At 30.6% G+C, this 22171-nt stretch overlaps 1 protein-coding gene across 1 annotated transcript; it reads left to right on the top strand.

Annotated features, from left to right (window-relative positions):
• The first annotated feature begins 306 nt into the window (after positions 1-306).
• Positions 307-21493, top strand: cltrn (collectrin, amino acid transport regulator). The gene is made up of 6 exons (XM_061978529.2): positions 307-373; positions 13881-13939; positions 14188-14273; positions 14337-14453; positions 17437-17631; positions 18005-21493. The coding sequence occupies exons 1-6, from the start codon at positions 307-309 to the stop codon at positions 18150-18152; spliced, it is 672 nt and encodes a 223-aa protein (XP_061834513.1). The 3' UTR covers positions 18153-21493.
• The last annotated feature ends 678 nt before the right edge of the window (positions 21494-22171 follow it).

Raw genomic sequence — 22171 nt, 5'->3', positions numbered from 1 at the left:
CCTAATGAAGAGTCCAGAGAGGGCGATGATGTAATGACAAACTAGCAGTCATAAAAATGTTTTAAAGACTTCCTGAAAGTGCAATGATTGGTCAGTCACACATCTCTTATTTTATTGCTTCAACAATTAACTTCCATGGATGATTGACAGCTTCCTGTCATGTTATTCACCTTTCAAACATTTCCTGTTCCTTCACATCAACCAACCTTTTGTGTGGACACCGTGACCAGGTGTTTGCTTCTGGCTAATGATTACACCTGCAGCAGTGCTCAGCGACACTTCTTCTTTGACTTTCACACACTCGACATGTTGGACAAGTGGACCTTCCTGCTCTGTCTGCTGCCTTCACTGGCACAGGACCTCTGCACGCCAGGTAAGGACCACTCCTGACACCTGGCACCTCACACCTGGCACCTGACACCTGGCACCTGACACCTGACACCTGACACCTGGCACCTGGCACCTGGCACCTGACACCTGACACCTGACACCTGACATCTGACACCTGGCACCTTAAACCTGACACCTGACAGCTGGCAGCTGGCACCTGGCAGCTGACACGTGCCAGCTGCCACCTGACATCTGACACCTGACACCTGGCAGCTGACATCTGACACCTGATGTGACAACAGTCACTCCACACACCAGCTCATTATATGTCAACTAAACTGCTTTTAAATATGTCAAATACCTCTTTTTATACCATTAATTATGTCAAATATCTCTTTTTATACCATTAATTATGTCAAATATCTCTTTTTATACCATTAATTATGTCAAATAACTCTTTTTATACCACTAATTATGTCAAATATCTCTTTGTATACCATTAATTATGTCAAATATCTCTTTGTATACCATTAATGGTGTCAAATACCTCTTTTTATACCATTAATTATGTCAAATATCTCTTTTTATACCACTAATTATGTCAAATAACTCTTTTTATACCATTAATTGTGTCAAATACCTCTTTTTATACTAGTAATTGTGTCAAATAACTCTTTTTATACCATTAATTATGTCAAATACCTCTTTTTATACCATTAATTGTGTCAAATAACTCTTTTTATACCATTAATTATGTCAAACAACTCTTTTTATACCACTAATTATGTCAAATATCTCTTTGTATACCATTAATTATGTCAAATACCTCTTTTTATACCATTAATTGTGTCAGATACCTCTTTTTATACCATTAATTATGTCAAATATCTCTTTTTATACCATTTAATTATGTCAAATATCTCTTTTTATACCATTAATTATGTCAAATAACTATTTTTATACCACTAATTATGTCAAATATCTCTTTGTATACCATTAATTATGTCAAATATCTCTTTGTATACCATTAATGGTGTCAAATACCTCTTTTTATACCATTAATTATGTCAAATATCTCTTTTTATACCATTAATTATGTCAAATACCTCTTTTTATACCATTAATTGTGTCAAATAACTCTTTTTATACCATTAATTATGTCAAATAACTCTTTTTATACCACTAATTATGTCAAATATCTCTTTGTATACCATTAATTATGTCAAATACCTCTTTTTATACCATTAATTGTGTCAGATACCTCTTTTTATACCATTAATTATGTCAAATATCTCTTTTTATACCACTAATTATGTCAAAAAACTCTTTTTATACCATTAATTGTGTCAAATACCTCTTTTTATACTAGTAATTGTGTCAAATAACTCTTTTTATACCATTAATTATGTCAAATACCTCTTTTTATACCATTAATTGTGTCAAATAACTCTTTTTATACCATTAATTATGTCAAATAACTCTTTTTATACCACTAATTATGTCAAGTATCTCTTTGTATACCATTAATTATGTCAAATACCTCTTTTTATACCATTAATTGTGTCAGATACCTCTTTTTATACCTATAATTATGTCAAATACCTCTTTTTATACCATTTATTATGTCAAATACCTCTTTTTATACCATTAATTATGTCAAATATCTCTTTTTATACCTATAATTATGTCAAATAACTCTTTTTATACCATTAAGTAAAATAACTCTTTTTATATCTATAATTATGTCAAATAACTATTTTTATACCTATAATAATGTCAAATATCTCTTTTTATACCTATAATTATGTCACATAACTCTTTTTATACCATTAATTGTGTCAAATACCTCTTTCTACAAATGTGTCAAATACCTCTTTTTATACCTATAATTATGTCAAATAACTCTTTTTATACCATGAATTATGTCAAATAACTCTTTTTGTACCATTAATTGTGTCAAATAACTCTTTTTATACCACTAATTATGTCAAATAACTCTTTTTATACCATTAATTATGTCAAATATCTCTTTTTATACCATTAATTATGTCAAATAACTATTTTTATACCACTAATTATGTCAAATATCTCTTTGTATACCATTAATTATGTCAAATATCTCTTTGTATACCATTAATGGTGTCAAATACCTCTTTTTATACCATTAATTATGTCAAATATCTCTTTTTATACCACTAATTATGTCAAATAACTCTTTTTATACCATTAATTGTGTCAAATACCTCTTTTTATACTAGTAATTGTGTCAAATAACTCTTTTTATACCATTAATTATGTCAAATAACTCTTTTTATACCATTTATTATGTCAAATACCTCTTTTTATACCATTAATTATGTCAAATATCTCTTTTTATACCACTAATTATGTCAAATATCTCTTTGTATACCATTAATTATGTCAAATACCTCTTTTTATACCATTAATTGTGTCAGATACCTCTTTTTATACCATTAATTATGTCAAATATCTCTTTTTATACCTATAATTATGTCAAATAACTCTTTTTATACCATTTATTATGTCAAATACCTCTTTTTATACCATTAATTATGTCAAATATCTCTTTTTATACCTATAATTATGTCAAATAACTCTTTTTATACCATTAAGTAAAATAACTCTTTTTATATCTATAATTATGTCAAATAACTATTTTTATACCTATAATAATGTCAAATATCTCTTTTTATACCTATAATTATGTCACATAACTCTTTTTATACCATTAATTGTGTCAAATAACTCTTTCTACAAATGTGTCAAATACCTCTTTTTATACCTATAATTATGTCAAATAACTCTTTTTATACCATGAATTATGTCAAATAACTCTTTTTGTACCATTAATTGTGTCAAATAACTCTTTTTATACCACTAATTATGTCAAATATCTCTTTTTATACCATTAATTATGTCAAATAACTCTTTTTATACCATTAATTGTGTCAAATACCTCTTTTTATACCATTAATTATGTCAAATACCTCTTTTTATACCATTAAATATCTATTTTTATACCATGAATTATGTCAAATAACTCTTTTTATACCATTAATTATGTCAAATAACTCTTTTTATACCACTAATTATGTCAAATATCTCTTTGTATACCATTAATTATGTCAAATACCTCTTTTTATACCATTAATTGTGTCAGATACCTCTTTTTATACCATTAATTATGTCAAATATCTCTTTTTATACCTATAATTATGTCAAATAACTCTTTTTATACCATTTATTATGTCAAATACCTCTTTTTATACCATTAATTATGTCAAATACCTCTTTTTATACCATTAATTATGTCAAATATCTCTTTTTATACCTATAATTATGTCAAATAACTCTTTTTATACCATTAAGTAAAATAACTCTTTTTATATCTATAATTATGTCAAATAACTATTTTTATACCTATAATAATGTCAAATATCTCTTTTTATACCTATAATTATGTCACATAACTCTTTTTATACCATTAATTGTGTCAAATAACTCTTTCTACAAATGTGTCAAATACCTCTTTTTATACCTATAATTATGTCAAATAACTCTTTTTATACCATGAATTATGTCAAATAACTCTTTTTGTACCACTAATTATGTCAAATAACTCTTTTTATACCATTAATTATGTCAAATAACTCTTTTTATACCATTAATTGTGTCAAATACCTCTTTTTATACCATTAATTGTGTCAAATATCTCTTTTTATACCATTAATTATGTCAAATAACTCTTGTTATACCTATAATTATGTCAAATAACTCTTTTTATACCATTAATTATGTCAAATAACTCTTTTTATACCACTAATTATGTCAAAAAACTCTTTTTATACCATTAATTATGTCAAATAACTCTTTTTATACCATTAATTGTGTCAAATAACTCTTTTTATACCATTAATTGTGTCAAATTGTCATATCTGTGTGATCATGTTTTTGTTTTGGTCATGTTCGGTTTTGTTTTTGGACTTTTTGTGCACTTTTGTTTTGTCACCATAACAACCATTAGTTTTCGCCTGTCACGTCACGCACCTGTTTCATGTTTTGAGTCACGCACCTGTTTTCGTTAATCATGTCTATAGTATTTAAGTTCATTGTTTTCAGTTTGTCGTTCTGACGACATCCCCGCATTCATACCCCTGTCACACTCTGTCTACCTCTTCGCACTTCATGCCATGTCCACGTAAGTTTTTTCTATTAATGCCACAGTTAGTGGTTTTGTTTAATTGTTCACAGTTTTTTGCCCACGTGCAAGTCTTTTTGTTTCGTTAGTCAAGTTTGTACATCCGCCTTGAGCGCGCTTTTTGTTCCTTTGAGTGTTATAAATAAATATGTATTTACCTTCACGCCATGACCAGTCCAGCTTTACTTGCATCTCGGGAAAACAAACACACCATAGTCCACGTCGTGACACAAATAACTATTTTTACGAATATGTCAAATACCTCTTTTTATACCTATAATTATGTCAAATAACTCTTTTTATACAATTAAATATGTCAAATATCTCTTTTTTTTTTTTACCATGAATTATGTCAAATAACTCTTTTCATACCATTAATTATGTCAAATAACTCTTTTTATACCATTAATTATGTCAAATAACTCTTTTTATACCATTAATTATGTCAAATACCTCTTTTTCTACCTATAATTATGTCAAATAACTATTTTTATACCATTAATTGTGTCAAATAACTATTTTTACAAATGTGTCAAATAACTCTTTTTATACCATTAATTGTGTCAAATAACTCTTTTTAAAAATGTGTCAAATATCTCTTTTTATACCATTAATTATGTCAAATAACTCTTTTTAACCATTAATTGTGTCAAATAACTCTTTTTACAAATGTGTCAAATACCTCTTTTTATACCATTAAATATCTATTTTTATACCATGAATTATGTCAAATAACTCTCTTTATACCATTAATTATGTCAAATAACTCTTTTTATACCACTAATTATGTCAAATAACTCTTTTTATACCATTAATTATGTCAAATACCTCTTTTTATACCTATAATTATGTCAAATAACTATTTTTATACCATTAATTGTGTCAAATAACTATTTTTACAAATGTGTCAAATAACTCTTTTTATACCATTAATTGTGTCAAATAACTCTTTTTAAAAATGTGTCAAATATCTCTTTTTATACCATTAATTATGTCAAATAACTCTTTTTAACCATTAATTGTGTCAAATAACTCTTTTTACAAATGTGTCAAATACCTCTTTTTATACCATTAATTATGTCAAATACCTCTTTTTATACCATTAAATATCTATTTTTATACCATGAATTATGTCAAATAACTCTCTTTATACCATTAATTATGTCAAATAACTCTTTTTATACCACTAATTATGTCAAATAACTCTTTTTATACCATTAATTATGTCAAATAACTCTTTTTATACCATTAATTATGTCAAATACCTCTTTTTAGACCATTAATTATGTCAAATACCTCTTTTTCTACCTATAATTATGTCAAATAACTCTTTTTATACCATTAATTGTGTCAAAATAACTATTTTTACAAATGTGTCAAATAACTGTTTTCATACCATCAAATGTTTCAAATTACTCTGTTTTTCACACCATTTAATGTGTCAAATAACTCTTTTTACACCACTAAATGTGTCAAAATAACTCTTTTTATACCATTAAAAGTGTCAAATAATTTTTTTGTTTGTTTGATGATGTTCAATGTTTGATGATGTTTGTGTTCGATGATGTTTATATTCGATGTTTATGTTTGATGGTGTTTATGTTTGATGATGTTTATGTTTGATGTTTATATTCAATGTTTATGTTTGATGATGTTCAACGGTTGATTATGTTTATGTTTGATGATAATTTTTGATGATGTTCAATGTTTGATGATGTTTATGTTTGATGATGTTTATGTTTGATGATGTTTATGTTTGATGATGTTAAATATTTGAAGACATTTATGTTTGATGTTTGTTTGATGATGTTTGTTTGATGATGTTTAATGTTTGATGATGTTTATGTTTGATGATGTTTATATTCGATGTTTATGTTTGATGATGTTCAATGGTTGATTATGTTTATGTTTGATGATGTTAAATGTTTGAAGACGTTTATGTTTGATGTTTGTTTGAGGATGTTTGTTTGATGACATGTAATGTTTGATGATGTTTAATGTTTGATGATGTTTATGTTTGATGATGTTTATATTCGATGTTTATGTTTGATGATGTTCAATGGTTGATTAAGTTTATGTTTGATGATGTTAAATGTTTGAAGACGTTTATGTTTGATGCTTGTTTGATGTTTGTTTGATGACGTGTAATGTTTGATGATGTTTGATGATGTTTATGTTTGATGATGTTTATATTCAATGTTTATGTTTGATGATGTTAATGTTTGATGATGTTTGTGTTTGAAGTTTATATTTGATGTTTATGTTTGATGGTGTTTATGTTTGATGATGTTAATGTTTGATGATGTTCAATGTTTGATGATGTTCAATGTTTGATGATGTTTATATTCAATGTTTATGTTTGATGATGTTTATGTTTGATGATGTTCAATCTTTGATGATGTTCAATGTTTGATTATGTTTATGTTTGATAATGTTAAATGTTTGATGACGTTTATGTTTGATGTTGTTTGATGTTTGTTTGATGATGTTTAATGTTTGATGATGTTTAATGTTTGATGATGTTTTTGTTTGATGCTTATGTTTGATGACATTTATGTTTGATAACGTTTGCGTTTGATGATGTTTATATTTGATTATGTTAATGTTTGATGATGTTCAATGTTTGTGTTTGATGATGTTTATGTTTGATGATGATTCATCTTTGATGATGTTTGTTGTTTGATGCTGTTAAATGTTTCATGACGTTTATGTTTGATGATGTTTATGTTTGATGACGTTAATGTTTGATGATGTTTATATTTGATGATGTTTATATGCGATGTTTAATTATTTGATGATGTTTATGTTTGATGATGTTTAATGTTTGATGGAGTTTGTTTGATGATGTTTATATTCTGTTATGTTTGATGATGTTCAATGTTTGATGATGTTTATGTTTATATTTATATTCTATGTTGTTGTTTGATGATGTTATATTTGATGATGTTTGTTTGATGATGTTCAATGTTTGATGATGTTTATGTTTGATGATGTTTATGTTTGATGATGTTGAATCGTTGATGACGTTTATGTTTGATGTTTGTTTGATGATGTTTGTTTGATGACGTGTAATGTTTGATGTTTGTGTTTATGTTTAATGTTTGATGATGTTTGATATTGTTTATGTTTGATGCTTATGTTTGATGACATTTATGTTTGATGACGTTTATGTTTGATGATGTTTATATTTGATTATATTAATGTTTGATGATGTTCAATGTTTGTGTTTGATGATGTTTCATCTTTGATGTTTGTTTGATGATGTTAAATGTTTGATTATGTTTATGTTTGATGTTTGTTTGATGACGTTTAATGTTTGATGATGTTTATGTTTGATGATGTTTAATGTTTGATGATGTTCATGTTTGATGATGTTTAATGTTTGATGTTTATGATTGATGATGTTTACGTTTGATGATGTTTATATTTGATGATGTTTATATTCAATGTTTAATTATTTGATGATGTTTATGTTTGACGATGTTAAATGTTTGATGACGTTTATGTTTGATGATATTTATGCTTGATGATGTTAAATGTTTGATTACGTTTATGTTTGATGATGTTTGTTTGATGATGTTTAATGTTTGATGATGTTTGATGATGTTTATGTTTGATGCTTATGTTTGATGACATTTATCTTTGATTACATTTACGTTTGATGTTTATATTTGATGATGTTATTGTTTGATGATGTTCAATGTTTGTGTTTGATGACTTTTATGTTTGATGATGTTTAATCTTTGATGACGTTTATGTTTGATGTTTGTTTGATGATGTTAAATGTTTGATGATGTTTATGTTTGTTGTTTGAGTTTGATGATGTTTATGTTTGATGATGTTTAATGTTGTTTATGTTTGATGACATTTACGTTTGATGATGTTTATATTCGATGTTTATGTTTGATTATGTTAATGTTTGATGATGTTCAATGTTGATGATATTCAATGTTTGATTATGTTTATGATTGATGAGGTTTATGTTTGATGATGTTAAATGTTTGATGATGTTTATGTTTGATGATGGTTATATTCGATGTTTATGTTTGATGACGCTAATGTTTGATGACGTTAATGTTTGATGATGTTCAATGTTTGATGATGTTTATGTTTGATGATGTTTAATGTTTGATGATGTTTTATGATGTTTATGTTTGATGCTTATGTTTGATGACATTTATGTTTGATGACGTTTACGTTTGATGATGTTTATATTTGATTATGTTAATGTTTGATGATGTTCAATGTTTGTGTTTGATGATATTAATGTTTGATGATGTTCAATGTTGATGATGTTTATGTTTGATGAGGTTTATGTTTGATAATGTTCAATGTTTGATGTTTTTTATGTTTGATGATGTTATATTCGATGTTTATGTTTGATGACGTTAATGTTTGATGATGTTTATGTTTGATGCTTATGTTTGATGACATTTATGTTTGATGACGTTTACGTTTGATGATGTTTATATTTGATGATGTTAATGTTTGATGATGTTCAATGTTTGTGTTTGATGATGTTTATGTTTGATGTTTCATCTTTGATGACGTTTATGTTTGATGTTTGTTTGATGATGTTAAATGTTTGATGACGTTTATGTTTGATGATGTTTGTTTGATGATGTTTAATGTTTGATGATGTTTGATGATATGTTTGATGCTTATGTTTGATGACATTTATTTTTGATTACGTTTACGTTTGATGTTTATATTTTATTATGTTATTGTTTGATGATGTTCAATGTTTGTGTTTGATGACTTTTATGTTTGATGATGTTTCATCTTTGATGACTTTTATGTTTGATGATGTTTCATCTTTGATGACGTTTATGTTGGATGTTTGTTTGATGATGTTAAATGTTTGATGACATTTATGTTTGATGTTTGAGTTTGATGATGTTTGTTTGATGACGTTTAATGTTTCATGATGTTTATGTTTGATGATGTTTAATGTTGTTTATGTTTGATGACATTTACATTTGATGATGTTTATATTCGATGTTTATGTTTGATGATGTTTATGTTAGATGATGTTAATGTTTGATGATGTTCAATGTTGATGATGTTCAATGTTTGATGATGTTTATGTTTGATGATGTTTATGTTTGATGAGGTTTATGTTTGATGAGGTTTATGTTTGATGATGGTTATATTCGACGTTAATGTTTGATGACGTTAATGTTTGATGACGTTAATGTTTGATGACGTTAATGTTTGATGATGTTCAATGTTTGATGATGTTTATGTTTGATGATGTTTAATGTTTGATGATGTTTATGATTGATGCTTATGTTTGATGACATTTATGTTTGATGACGTTTACGTTTGATGATGTTTATATTTGATTATGTTAATGTTTGATGATGGTCAATGTTTGTGTTTGATGATGTTCAATGTTTGATGATGTTTATGTTTGATGATGTTTATGTTTGGTGTTTCATCTTTGATGACGTTTATGTTTGATGTTTGTTTGATGATGTTAAATGTTTGATGACGTTTATGTTTGATGATGTTTGTTTGATGATGTTTAATGTTTGATGATGTTTGATGTTTATGTTTGATGTTTATGTTTGATGACATTTATTTTTGATTACGTTTACGTTTGATGTTTATATTTGATTATGTTATTGTTTGATGATGTTCAATGTTTGTGTTTGATGACTTTTATGTTTGATGTTTCATCTTTGATGACTTTTATGTTTGATGATGTTTCATCTTTGATGACGTTTATGTTGGATGTTTGTTTGATGATGTTAAATGTTTGATGACATTTATGTTTGATGTTTGAGTTTGATGATGTTTGTTTGATGACGTTTAATGTTTCATGATGTTTATGTTTGATGATGTTTAATGTTGTTTATGTTTGATGACATTTACATTTGATGATGTTTATATTCGATGTTTATGTTTGATGATGTTTATGTTAGATGATGTTAATGTTTGATGATGTTCAATGTTGATGATGTTCAATGTTTGATGATGTTTATGTTTGATGAGGTTTATGTTTGATGAGGTTTATGTTTGATGATGGTTATATTCGACGTTAATGTTTGATGACGTTAATGTTTGATGACGTTAATGTTTGATGATGTTCAATGTTTGATGATGTTTATGTTTGATGATGTTTAATGTTTGATTATGTTTGATGATGTTTATGATTGATGCTTATGTTTGATGACATTTATGTTTGATGACGTTTACGTTTGATGATGTTTATATTTGATTATGTTAATGTTTGATGATGGTCAATGTTTGTGTTTGATGATGTTCAATGTTTGATGATGTTTATGTTTGATGATGTTTATGTTTGGTGTTTCATCTTTGATGACGTTTATGTTTGATGTTTGTTTGATGATGTTAAATGTTTGATGACGTTTATGTTTGATGATGTTTGTTTGATGATGTTTAATGTTTGATGATGTTTGATGTTTATGTTTGATGTTTATGTTTGATGACATTTATTTTTTATTACGTTTACGTTTGATGTTTATATTTGATTATGTTATTGTTTGATGATGTTCAATGTTTGTGTTTGATGACTTTTATGTTTGATGATGTTTCATCTTTGATGACTTTTATGTTTGATGATGTTTCATCTTTGATGACGTTTATGTTGGATGTTTGTTTGATGATGTTAAATGTTTGATGACATTTATGTTTGATGTTTGAGTTTGATGATGTTTGTTTGATGACGTTTAATGTTTCATGATGTTTATGTTTGATGATGTTTAATGTTGTTTATGTTTGATGACATTTACATTTGATGATGTTTATATTCGATGTTTATGTTTGATGATGTTTATGTTAGATGATGTTAATGTTTGATGATGTTCAATGTTGATGATGTTCAATGTTTGATGAGGTTTATGTTTGATGAGGTTTATGTTTGATGAGGTTTATGTTTGATGATGGTTATATTCGACGTTAATGTTTGATGACGTTAATGTTTGATGACGTTAATGTTTGATGATGTTCAATGTTTGATGATGTTTATGTTTGATGATGTTTAATGTTTGATTATGTTTGATGATGTTTATGATTGATGCTTATGTTTGATGACATTTATGTTTGATGACGTTTACGTTTGATGATATTTATATTTGATTATGTTAATGTTTGATGATGGTCAATGTTTGTGTTTGATGATGTTCAATGTTTGATGATGTTTATGTTTGATGATGTTTATGTTTGGTGTTTCATCTTTGATGACGTTTATGTTTGATGTTTGTTTGATGATGTTAAATGTTTGATGACGTTTATGTTTGATGATGTTTGTTTGATGATGTTTAATGTTTGATGATGTTTGATGATATGTTTGATGCTTATGTTTGATGACATTTATTTTTGATTACGTTTACGTTTGATGTTTATATTTTATTATGTTATTGTTTGATGATGTTCAATGTTTGTGTTTGATGACTTTTATGTTTGATGATGTTTCATCTTTGATGACTTTTATGTTTGATGATGTTTCATCTTTGATGACGTTTATGTTGGATGTTTGTTTGATGATGTTAAATGTTTGATGACATTTATGTTTGATGTTTGAGTTTGATGATGTTTGTTTGATGACGTTTAATGTTTCATGATGTTTATGTTTGATGATGTTTAATGTTGTTTATGTTTGATGACATTTACATTTGATGATGTTTATATTCGATGTTTATGTTTGATGATGTTTATGTTAGATGATGTTAATGTTTGATGATGTTCAATGTTGATGATGTTCAATGTTTGATGATGTTTATGTTTGATGAGGTTTATGTTTGATGAGGTTTATGTTTGATGATGGTTATATTCGACGTTAATGTTTGATGACGTTAATGTTTGATGACGTTAATGTTTGATGATGTTCAATGTTTGATGATGTTTATGTTTGATGATGTTTAATGTTTGATTATGTTTGATGATGTTTATGATTGATGCTTATGTTTGATGACATTTATGTTTGATGACGTTTACGTTTGATGATGTTTATATTTGATTATGTTAATGTTTGATGATGGTCAATGTTTGTGTTTGATGATGTTCAATGTTTGATGATGTTTATGTTTGATGATGTTTATGTTTGGTGTTTCATCTTTGATGACGTTTATGTTTGATGTTTGTTTGATGATGTTAAATGTTTGATGACGTTTATGTTTGATGATGTTTGTTTGATGATGTTTAATGTTTGATGATGTTTGATGTTTATGTTTGATGTTTATGTTTGATGACATTTATTTTTGATTACGTTTACGTTTGATGTTTATATTTGATTATGTTATTGTTTGATGATGTTCAATGTTTGTGTTTGATGACTTTTATGTTTGATGTTTCATCTTTGATGACCTTTATGTTTGATGATGTTTCATCTTTGATGACGTTTATGTTGGATGTTTGTTTGATGATGTTAAATGTTTGATGACATTTATGTTTGATGTTTGAGTTTGATGATGTTTGTTTGATGACGTTTAATGTTTCATGATGTTTATGTTTGATGATGTTTAATGTTGTTTATGTTTGATGACATTTACATTTGATGATGTTTATATTCGATGTTTATGTTTGATGATGTTTATGTTAGATGATGTTAATGTTTGATGATGTTCAATGTTGATGATGTTCAATGTTTGATGATGTTTATGTTTGATGAGGTTTATGTTTGATGAGGTTTATGTTTGATGATGGTTATATTCGACGTTAATGTTTGATGACGTTAATGTTTGATGACGTTAATGTTTGATGATGTTCAATGTTTGATGATGTTTAATGTTTGATTATGTTTGATGATGTTTATGATTGATGCTTATGTTTGATGACATTTATGTTTGATGACGTTTACGTTTGATGATGTTTATATTTGATTATGTTAATGTTTGATGATGGTCAATGTTTGTGTTTGATGATGTTCAATGTTTGATGATGTTTATGTTTGATGATGTTTATGTTTGGTGTTTCATCTTTGATGACGTTTATGTTTGATGTTTGTTTGATGATGTTAAATGTTTGATGACGTTTATGTTTGATGATGTTTGTTTGATGATGTTTAATGTTTGATGATGTTTGATGTTTATGTTTGATGACATTTATTTTTGATTACGTTTACGTTTGATGTTTATATTTCATTATGTTATTGTTTGATGATGTTCAATGTTTGTGTTTGATGACTTTTATGTTTGATGTTTCATCTTTGATGACTTTTATGTTTGATGATGTTTCATCTTTGATGACGTTTATGTTGGATGTTTGTTTGATGATGTTAAATGTTTGATGACATTTATGTTTGATGTTTGAGTTTTATGATGTTTATGTTTGATGATTTACGTTTGATGATGTTTAATGTTTGCAGGTGCGTCAGATGGATACAAAGTGCGACTCAGCATCCAAACAGCTCTGGGAGATGATGCGGTGTGTGATTGTGATTTATGCAAATCAGTTAGATTATTATTGTGTAATAATGGCAGCTAATATGTAACATGTTATATGTAATGTTATGTAACGTGTTATATGTAACATGTTATATGTAATGTTATGTAACGTGTTATAAGTAACTTGTTATATGTAATGTCATATGATAAATGTAACATGTTATGTTCAATGTCATAAATAGGTTTGTTGTATATAATCTGTTATGTTCTATGTTTGTGTCATTTCAGTATGTTTGGAACCCGAATGAGATGTTTCTGTTCAGAGCCACGCTGGCCTTTGCGATGAGGAACCATTTTGATGGACAAGACTTCCAGTAAGAATGACTCATTTGGAAAAGGATTATTTCCCTCCATGACTGTTTTGTTATTGTTTTCAGAGTGTCCAACATCCTGGTGTGTGAGGAAACACTCCGTGTGTCCTTCTGGTTTGTGGTCACGTTGCCTGGCAACACCTCACACCTGCTGGACAGAGAGCACGTGCAAATGGCTGTCAGGTGACCTCATACCTTTTTTACTACTATGTTTTTATATCTATCTCATATTTTACATCATGTGACCTCATACCTTTTTATTACTATGTTTTTATATCCATCTCATATTTTACATCATGTGACCTTGTTTAGCTGCACCTAAAGTATCTTACAACAAGATGGCAGTAGCTGCATGTAAAGTATCTTACAACAAGATGGCAGTAGCTGCATGTGAAGTATCTTACAACAAGATGGCAGTATCTGCATGTGAAGTATCTTACAACAAGATGGCAGTAGCTGCATGTGAAGTATCTTACAACAAGATGGCAGTAGCTGCATGTGAAGTATCTTATAACAAGATGGCAGTAGCTGCATGTGAAGTATCTTACAACAAGATGGCAGTAGCTGCATGTGAAGTATCTTACAACAAGATGGCAGTAGCTGCATGTAAAGTATCTTACAACAAGATGGCAGTAGCTGCATGTAAAGTATCTTACAACAAGATGGCAGTAGCTGCATGTGAAGTATCTTATAACAAGATGGCAATAGCTGCATGTGAAGTATCTTACAACAAGATGGCAGTAGCTGCATGTGAAGCATCTTACAACAAGATGGCAGTAGCTGCATGTGAAGCAACTTACAACAAGATGGCAGTAGCTGCATGTAAAGTATCTTACAACAAGATGGCAGTAGCTGCATGTGAAGTATCTTATAACAAGATGGCAATAGCTGCATGTGAAGTATCTTACAACAAGATGGCAGTAGCTGCATGTGAAGCATCTTACAACAAGATGGCAGTAGCTGCATGTGAAGCAACTTACAACAAGATGGCAGTAGCTGCATGTGAAGCATCTTACAACAAGATGGCAGTAGCTGCATGTAAAGTATCTTACAACAAGATGGCAGTAGCTGCATGTAAAGTATCTTACAACAAGATGGCAGTAGCTGCATGTAAAGTATCTTACAACAAGATGGCAGTAGCTGCATGTGAAGTATCTTACAACAAGATGGCAGTAGCTGCATGTGAAGTATCTTACAACAAGATGGCAGTAGCTGCATGTGAAGTATCTTATAACAAGATGGCAATAGCTGCATGTGAAGTATCTTACAACAAGATGGCAGTAGCTGCATGTGAAGCATCTTACAACAAGATGGCAGTAGCTGCATGTGAAGTATCTTATAACAAGATGGCAGTAGCTGCATGTGAAGTATCTTACAACAAGATGGCAGTAGCTGCATGTGAAGTATCTTACAACAAGATGGCAGTAGCTGCATGTGAAGTATCTTATAACAAGATGGCAATAGCTGCATGTGAAGTATCTTACAACAAGATGGCAGTAGCTGCATGTGAAGTATCTTACAACAAGATGGCAGTAGCTGCATGTGAAGTATCTTATAACAAGATGGCAATAGCTGCATGTGAAGTATCTTACAACAAGATGGCAGTAGCTGCATGTGAAGCATCTTACAACAAGATGGCAGTAGCTGCATGTGAAGTATCTTACAACAAGATGGCAGTAGCTGCATGTGAAGTATCTTACAACAAGATGGCAGTAGCTGCATGTGAAGTATCTTACAACAAGATGGCAGTAGCTGCATGTGAAGTATCTTATAACAAGATGGCAATAGCTGCATGTGAAGTATCTTACAACAAGATGGCAGTAGCTGCATGTGAAGCATCTTACAACAAGATGGCAGTAGCTGCATGTGAAGCAACTTACAACAAGATGGCAGTAGCTGCATGTGAAGCATCTTACAACAAGATGGCAGTAGCTGCATGTAAAGTATCTTACAACAAGATGGCAGTAGCTGCATGTAAAGTATCTTACAACAAGATGGCAGTAGCTGCATGTAAAGTATCTTACAACAAGATGGCAGTAGCTGCATGTAAAGTATCTTACAACAAGATGGCAGTAGCTGCATGTGAAGTATCTTACAACAAGATGGCAGTAGCTGCATGTGAAGTATCTTACAACAAGATGGCAGTAGCTGCATGTGAAGTATCTTACAACAAGATGGCAGTAGCTGCATGTGAAGCATCTTACAACAAGATGGCAGTGGCTGCATGTAAAGTATCCTACAACAAGATGGCAGTAGCTGTATGTGAAGTATCTTACAACAAGATGGCAGTAGCTGCATGTGAAGCATCTTACAACAAGATGGCAGTAGCTGCATTGAAAGTATCTTACAACAAGATGGCAGTAGCTGCATTTGAAGAATAATACAAGATAGCATTAGCTGCATTTCAAGTATCTTACAACAGGATGGCAGTAGCTTCATGTGAAGTATTATAGATAGATAAATAAATGGATAGATAGTACTTTAATTGATTCCTTCAGGACAGTTCCCTCAGGAAAATTAATAAATATGTACATCACGTACGATATATAAAATATATCTTACATGATGGCAGTAGCTGCATGAGCATTACATTACATCATCGTCATTACATCATTGTCATTACATTATCATCATCAATACATCATCATCATTATATCATCATCAATACATCATCATCGCCATCGTTACATCATCATCATCATCATTAATACATCATCATCACCATCGTTACATCATCGTCAATATATCATCATCACATCATCATTAATACATCATCATCGCCATCATTACATCATCATCATTACATTATCACCATCATTATATCATCACCATCACTATCATCATCATTATCACATCATCATTGCCATTGTTACATCATCAATACATCATCTTCATCTTTATCATCATTATCACATCATCATCATTATTACATCATCATCGCCATTGTTACATCATCATCATTACATCATCAATACATCATCATCATTACATCATCATCATCAATACATCACCACATCATCATCATCATTTATACATCATCATCATCATTATCATCACATCATCACCGTTACATCATCATCACCATCATTACATCATCAATACATCATTACATCATCACTGTCATTACATCATCATCATCATCTTCTTCTTCACCTTCATCACACAGGAAGTCGAGGAGTCGCATCAACAGTGCCTTCCTGCTGACGGACAGAACGCTGGAGTTTGTTGGCATCACGCCCACGCTGGCGGCGCCCGTGCTGCCTGACACGCCCCCCTGGCTCATCGCCTTCGGGGTGGTGATGGGCGCCGTGGGGGCCGCCTTCGTGGTCCTGCTCGCCTTCTCCGCCGTGCAGAAGAGGCGGTAAGCGAAACCTTTGTTTGTCACCACATCGCCACCTACTGGCCTCTAATGCACACTACAACCTTTTATCACCACCTACTGGCCTCTAATGCACACTACAACCTTTTATCACCACCTACTGGCCTCTAAAGCACACTACAACCTTTTATCACCACCTACTGGCCTCTAATGCACACTACAACCTTTTATCACCACCTACTGGCCTCTAATGCACACTACAACCTTTTATCACCACCTACTGGCCTCTAATGCACACTACAACCTTTTATCACCACCTACTGGCCTCTAAAGCACACTACAACCTTTTATCACCACCTACTGGCCTCTAATGCACACTACAACCATGACAACGTGTTTCGTTGATGTTGTGCAGAAACAAGAAGACCAAGACGGAGAACACGGAGGACACGGAGGACTTGGAGGACAACGAGAAAACTGTGGGAAACGGAAGGGCCCGGCAAGACGCGGGGGGCGTGTCTAACGTGTCCTTCTTGGAGGACGAGCGAGTCACACACATGTGATCCTGCATCCTAGCAAGCAGGCTAACGCTAGGATGCTAACTTGTTGTCCCTAATTTCACAGCCTTTACTTGGTTAGTGACACATGCTAACTGTTAGCATGCTAACTTTTTTTTTTGTTCATTTTGTCACCAGTTATAATTTGTTTTTCACATATGCTAACTGTTTTAGCCAATTTTGCGGCCATACACCTCACAGTCACACATATTCACTGTTAGCATGTTTACATAAACATGATAAGATGCTAACATTAGCGTGCTAACTTTTTCAGCCTTACACCCCAGAGTCATATGCCTTGGTACGTGACACTTAGTAAAAACTATAGCTTTTTTTGTTAATTTTGCTGCTGTACATAATTCATATAGTCATATAATTTGGTAAGTGAGACATGCTACCTGTTAGAATGTTAACGTTAGCATGCTAGCATGCTAACATTGGCATGTTAAATATTTTAGCCAGTTTTGCTGATGTACATATCAAGTCATAAAACGTAGTACTTGACACATATTAACTGTTAGCATGTTTAGATAAACATGATGAAATGCTAACATTAGCATGCTAACTTTTTTAGCCAATTTTTCAGCCTTACACCTCAGAGTCATATGCCTTGGTACGTGACATTTAGTAACTATTAGCATGCTAGCTTTTTTAGTTAATGTTGCCGCTGTACATAATTCATATAGTCATATAATTTGGTTCGTGACACATGCTACCTGTTAGAACGTTAATGTTAGCACTCCATCATGCTAAAATTAGCATGTTAATCTTTCTTAGCCAGTTTTGCTGATGTACACATGAAGTCACAAAAGTTAGTACTTGACACATATTAACTGTTAGCATGTTTACATAAACATGATGAAATGCTAACATTAGCATGCTAACTTTTTTAGCCAATTTTTCAGCCTTACACCTCAGAGTTATATGCCTTGGTACGTGACACTTAGTCACTATTAGCATGCTAGCTGTTTTAGTTAATGTTGTCGCTGTACATAATTCATATAGTCATATAATTTGGTTCGTGAGACATGCAACCTGTTAAAATGTTAGCGTTAGCACTCCATCATGTTAAAATTAGCACGTTAATTTTCTTAGCCGGTTTTGCCGATGTACACATGAAGTCACAAAAGTTAGTACTTGACACATATTAACTGTTAGCATGTTTACATAAACATGATGAAATGCTAACATTAGCATGCTAACTTTTTTAGCCAATTTTTCAGCCTTACACCTCAGAGTTATATGCCTTGGTACATGACACTTAGTCACTATTAGCATGCTAGCTGTTTTAGTTAATGTTGTCGCTGTACATAATTCATATAGTCATATAATTTGGTTCGTGAGACATGCAACATGTTAAAATGTTAGCGTTAGCACTCCATCATGTTAAAATTAGCACGTTAATTTTCTTAGCCGGTTTTGCCGATGTACACATGAAGTCACAAAAGTTAGTACTTGACACATATTAACTGTTAGCATGTTTACATAAACATGATGAAATGCTAACATTAGCATGCTAACTTTTTTAGCCAATTTTTCAGCCTTACACCTCAGAGTCATATGCCTTGGTACGTGACACTTAGTAACTATTAGCATGCTAATATTAGCATGCTAGCTTTTTTAGTTAATGTTGCCGCTGTACATAATTCATTTAGTAATATAATTTGGTTCGTGAAACATGCTACCTATAAGAATGTTAACGTTAGCACTCCATCATGCTAAAATTAGCATGTTAATTTTCTTAGCCGGTTTTGCTGATGTACACATCAAGTCATACAAGTTAGTACTTGACACATATTAACTGTTAGCATGTTTACATAAACATGATAACATGCTAACATGCTAACATTAGCGTGCAAAAATTTTCAGCCATACACCTCAGAGTCATATGCGTTGGTACGTGACACTAGCTTTTTTTTGTGTTAATTTTGCTGCTGTACATAATTCATATAGTAATATAATTTGGTACGTGAGACATGCTACCTGTTAAAATGTGAACATTAGCATGCTAGCACGCTAACATTGGCATGTTAAGTATTTTAGACAGTTTTGCTGATGTACACATCAAGTCATAAAACGTTGTACTTGACACATATGAACTGTTAGCATGTTGACATTAACATGCTAACATTAGCGTGCTAACTTTTTCAGCCAATTTTTCAGCCTTACACTTAGTAACTCTTAGCATGCTGATTTTAGCATGCTAGCTTTTTTCGTTAATGTTGCCGCTGTACATAATTCATACGGTCATACAAGTTAGTACTTGACACATATTAACTGTTAGCATGTTTACATAAACATGATAACATGCTAACATGCTAACAGTAGCGTGCAAAAATTTTCAGCCGTACACCTCAGAGTCATATGCGTTGGTACGTGACACTAGCTTTTTTTTGGTTAATTTTGCTGCTGTACATAATTCATATAGTAATATAATTTGGTACGTGAGACACGCTACCTGTTAAAATGTGAACATTACCATGCTAGCACGCTAACATTGGCATGTTTAGTATTTTAGACAGTTTTGCTGATGAACACATCAAGTCATAAAATGTTGTACTTGACACATATTAACTGTTAGCATGTTGACATTAACATGCTAACATTAGCGTGCTAACTTTTTCAGCCAATTTTTCAGCCTTACACTTAGTAACTCTTAGCATGCTGATTTTAGCATGCTAGCTTTTTTCGTTAATGTTGCCGCTGTACATAATTCATACGGTCATACAAGTTAGTACTTGACACATATTAACTTTTAGCATGTTTACATAAACATGATAACATGCTAACATGCTAACATTAGCGTGCAAAAATTTTCAGCCGTACACCTCAGAGTCATATGCGTTGGTACGTGACACTAGCTTTTTTTTTGTTAATTTTGCTGCTGTACATAATTCATATAGTAATATAATTTGGTACGTGAGACACGCTACCTGTTAAAATGTGAACATTAGCATGCTAGCACGCTAACATTGGCATGTTAAGTATTTTAGACAGTTTTGCTGATGTACACATCAAGTCATAAAACGTTGTACTTGACACATATTAACTGTTAGCATGTTGACATTAACATGCTAACATTAGCGTGCTAACTTTTTCAGCCAATTTTTCAGCCTTACACTTAGTAACTCCTAGCATGCTGATTTTAGCATGCTAGCTTTTTTGTTAATGTTGCCGCTGTATGTAATTCACACGGTCATATAATTTGGTAAGTGACACGTGCTACCTGTTAGAATGCTAACGTTAGCATGCTAGCACGCTAACATTAGCATGTACATTTTTTCAGACAGTTTTGCTAATATTAGCATGCTAGCTTTAAATTTTTTTTTATTATTGTTCTAATGATGGTGAAATATGTATTTTTTTTTAATTACGCATTTTTACACTCAGCATTAACACACAATTTCTCCTGCATATTGTAGTTATTATTATTGTTTTAATGACGGTGAAAGATGGCATTTAATTTTTTTTAAATTAGTATTAATAACAAAATTATGTGTGTAAATATTTGACATAAATCATCTAAATCTACCCTGAAATGAATGAAAAATGAAAAATTATTGTTTTTACTTTGCATTTTTAATGGCGCATTTATGAATTAAATGGGTTGTTATTATCCTGTTTTTGTTATTATCCTGACAATTATCCTGTTATTTATCCTGTAAACAACAAGTTTGTACTGCAATATCAATAATTGTACTTTTTTGTGGCATTTGACAAATTAAAATAAGTTCAATGATAGAAAAACACTTGTATTGTCCTGCTGCAGTACCTTAGTTGCCAGCAAATGGCAGCATTGTATTACTGAGTCTATTATTGTCTTCCCAGCCAATATTGACGTCATCATAAATACGATATGCGCTTGTTTCTGGTCACGTGATCATAACATGGGCGTGTTTTCTTTATTTTCAACTGTTTATCAAAATATAACTATAGATGTCAACATTGTGTACGTGCTGAAATATTCATTTATGATTGTTTATCAAAATATAACTATAGATGTCAACATTGTGTACGTGCTGAAA

This window comes from Nerophis lumbriciformis, linkage group LG18 (assembly GCF_033978685.3).
Source record: "Nerophis lumbriciformis linkage group LG18, RoL_Nlum_v2.1, whole genome shotgun sequence".
Lineage (NCBI taxonomy): Eukaryota > Metazoa > Chordata > Actinopteri > Syngnathiformes > Syngnathidae > Nerophis > Nerophis lumbriciformis.
Note: the sequence above shows the minus strand (reverse complement) of the source record. Positions and strands in the feature narration are given on the sequence as shown.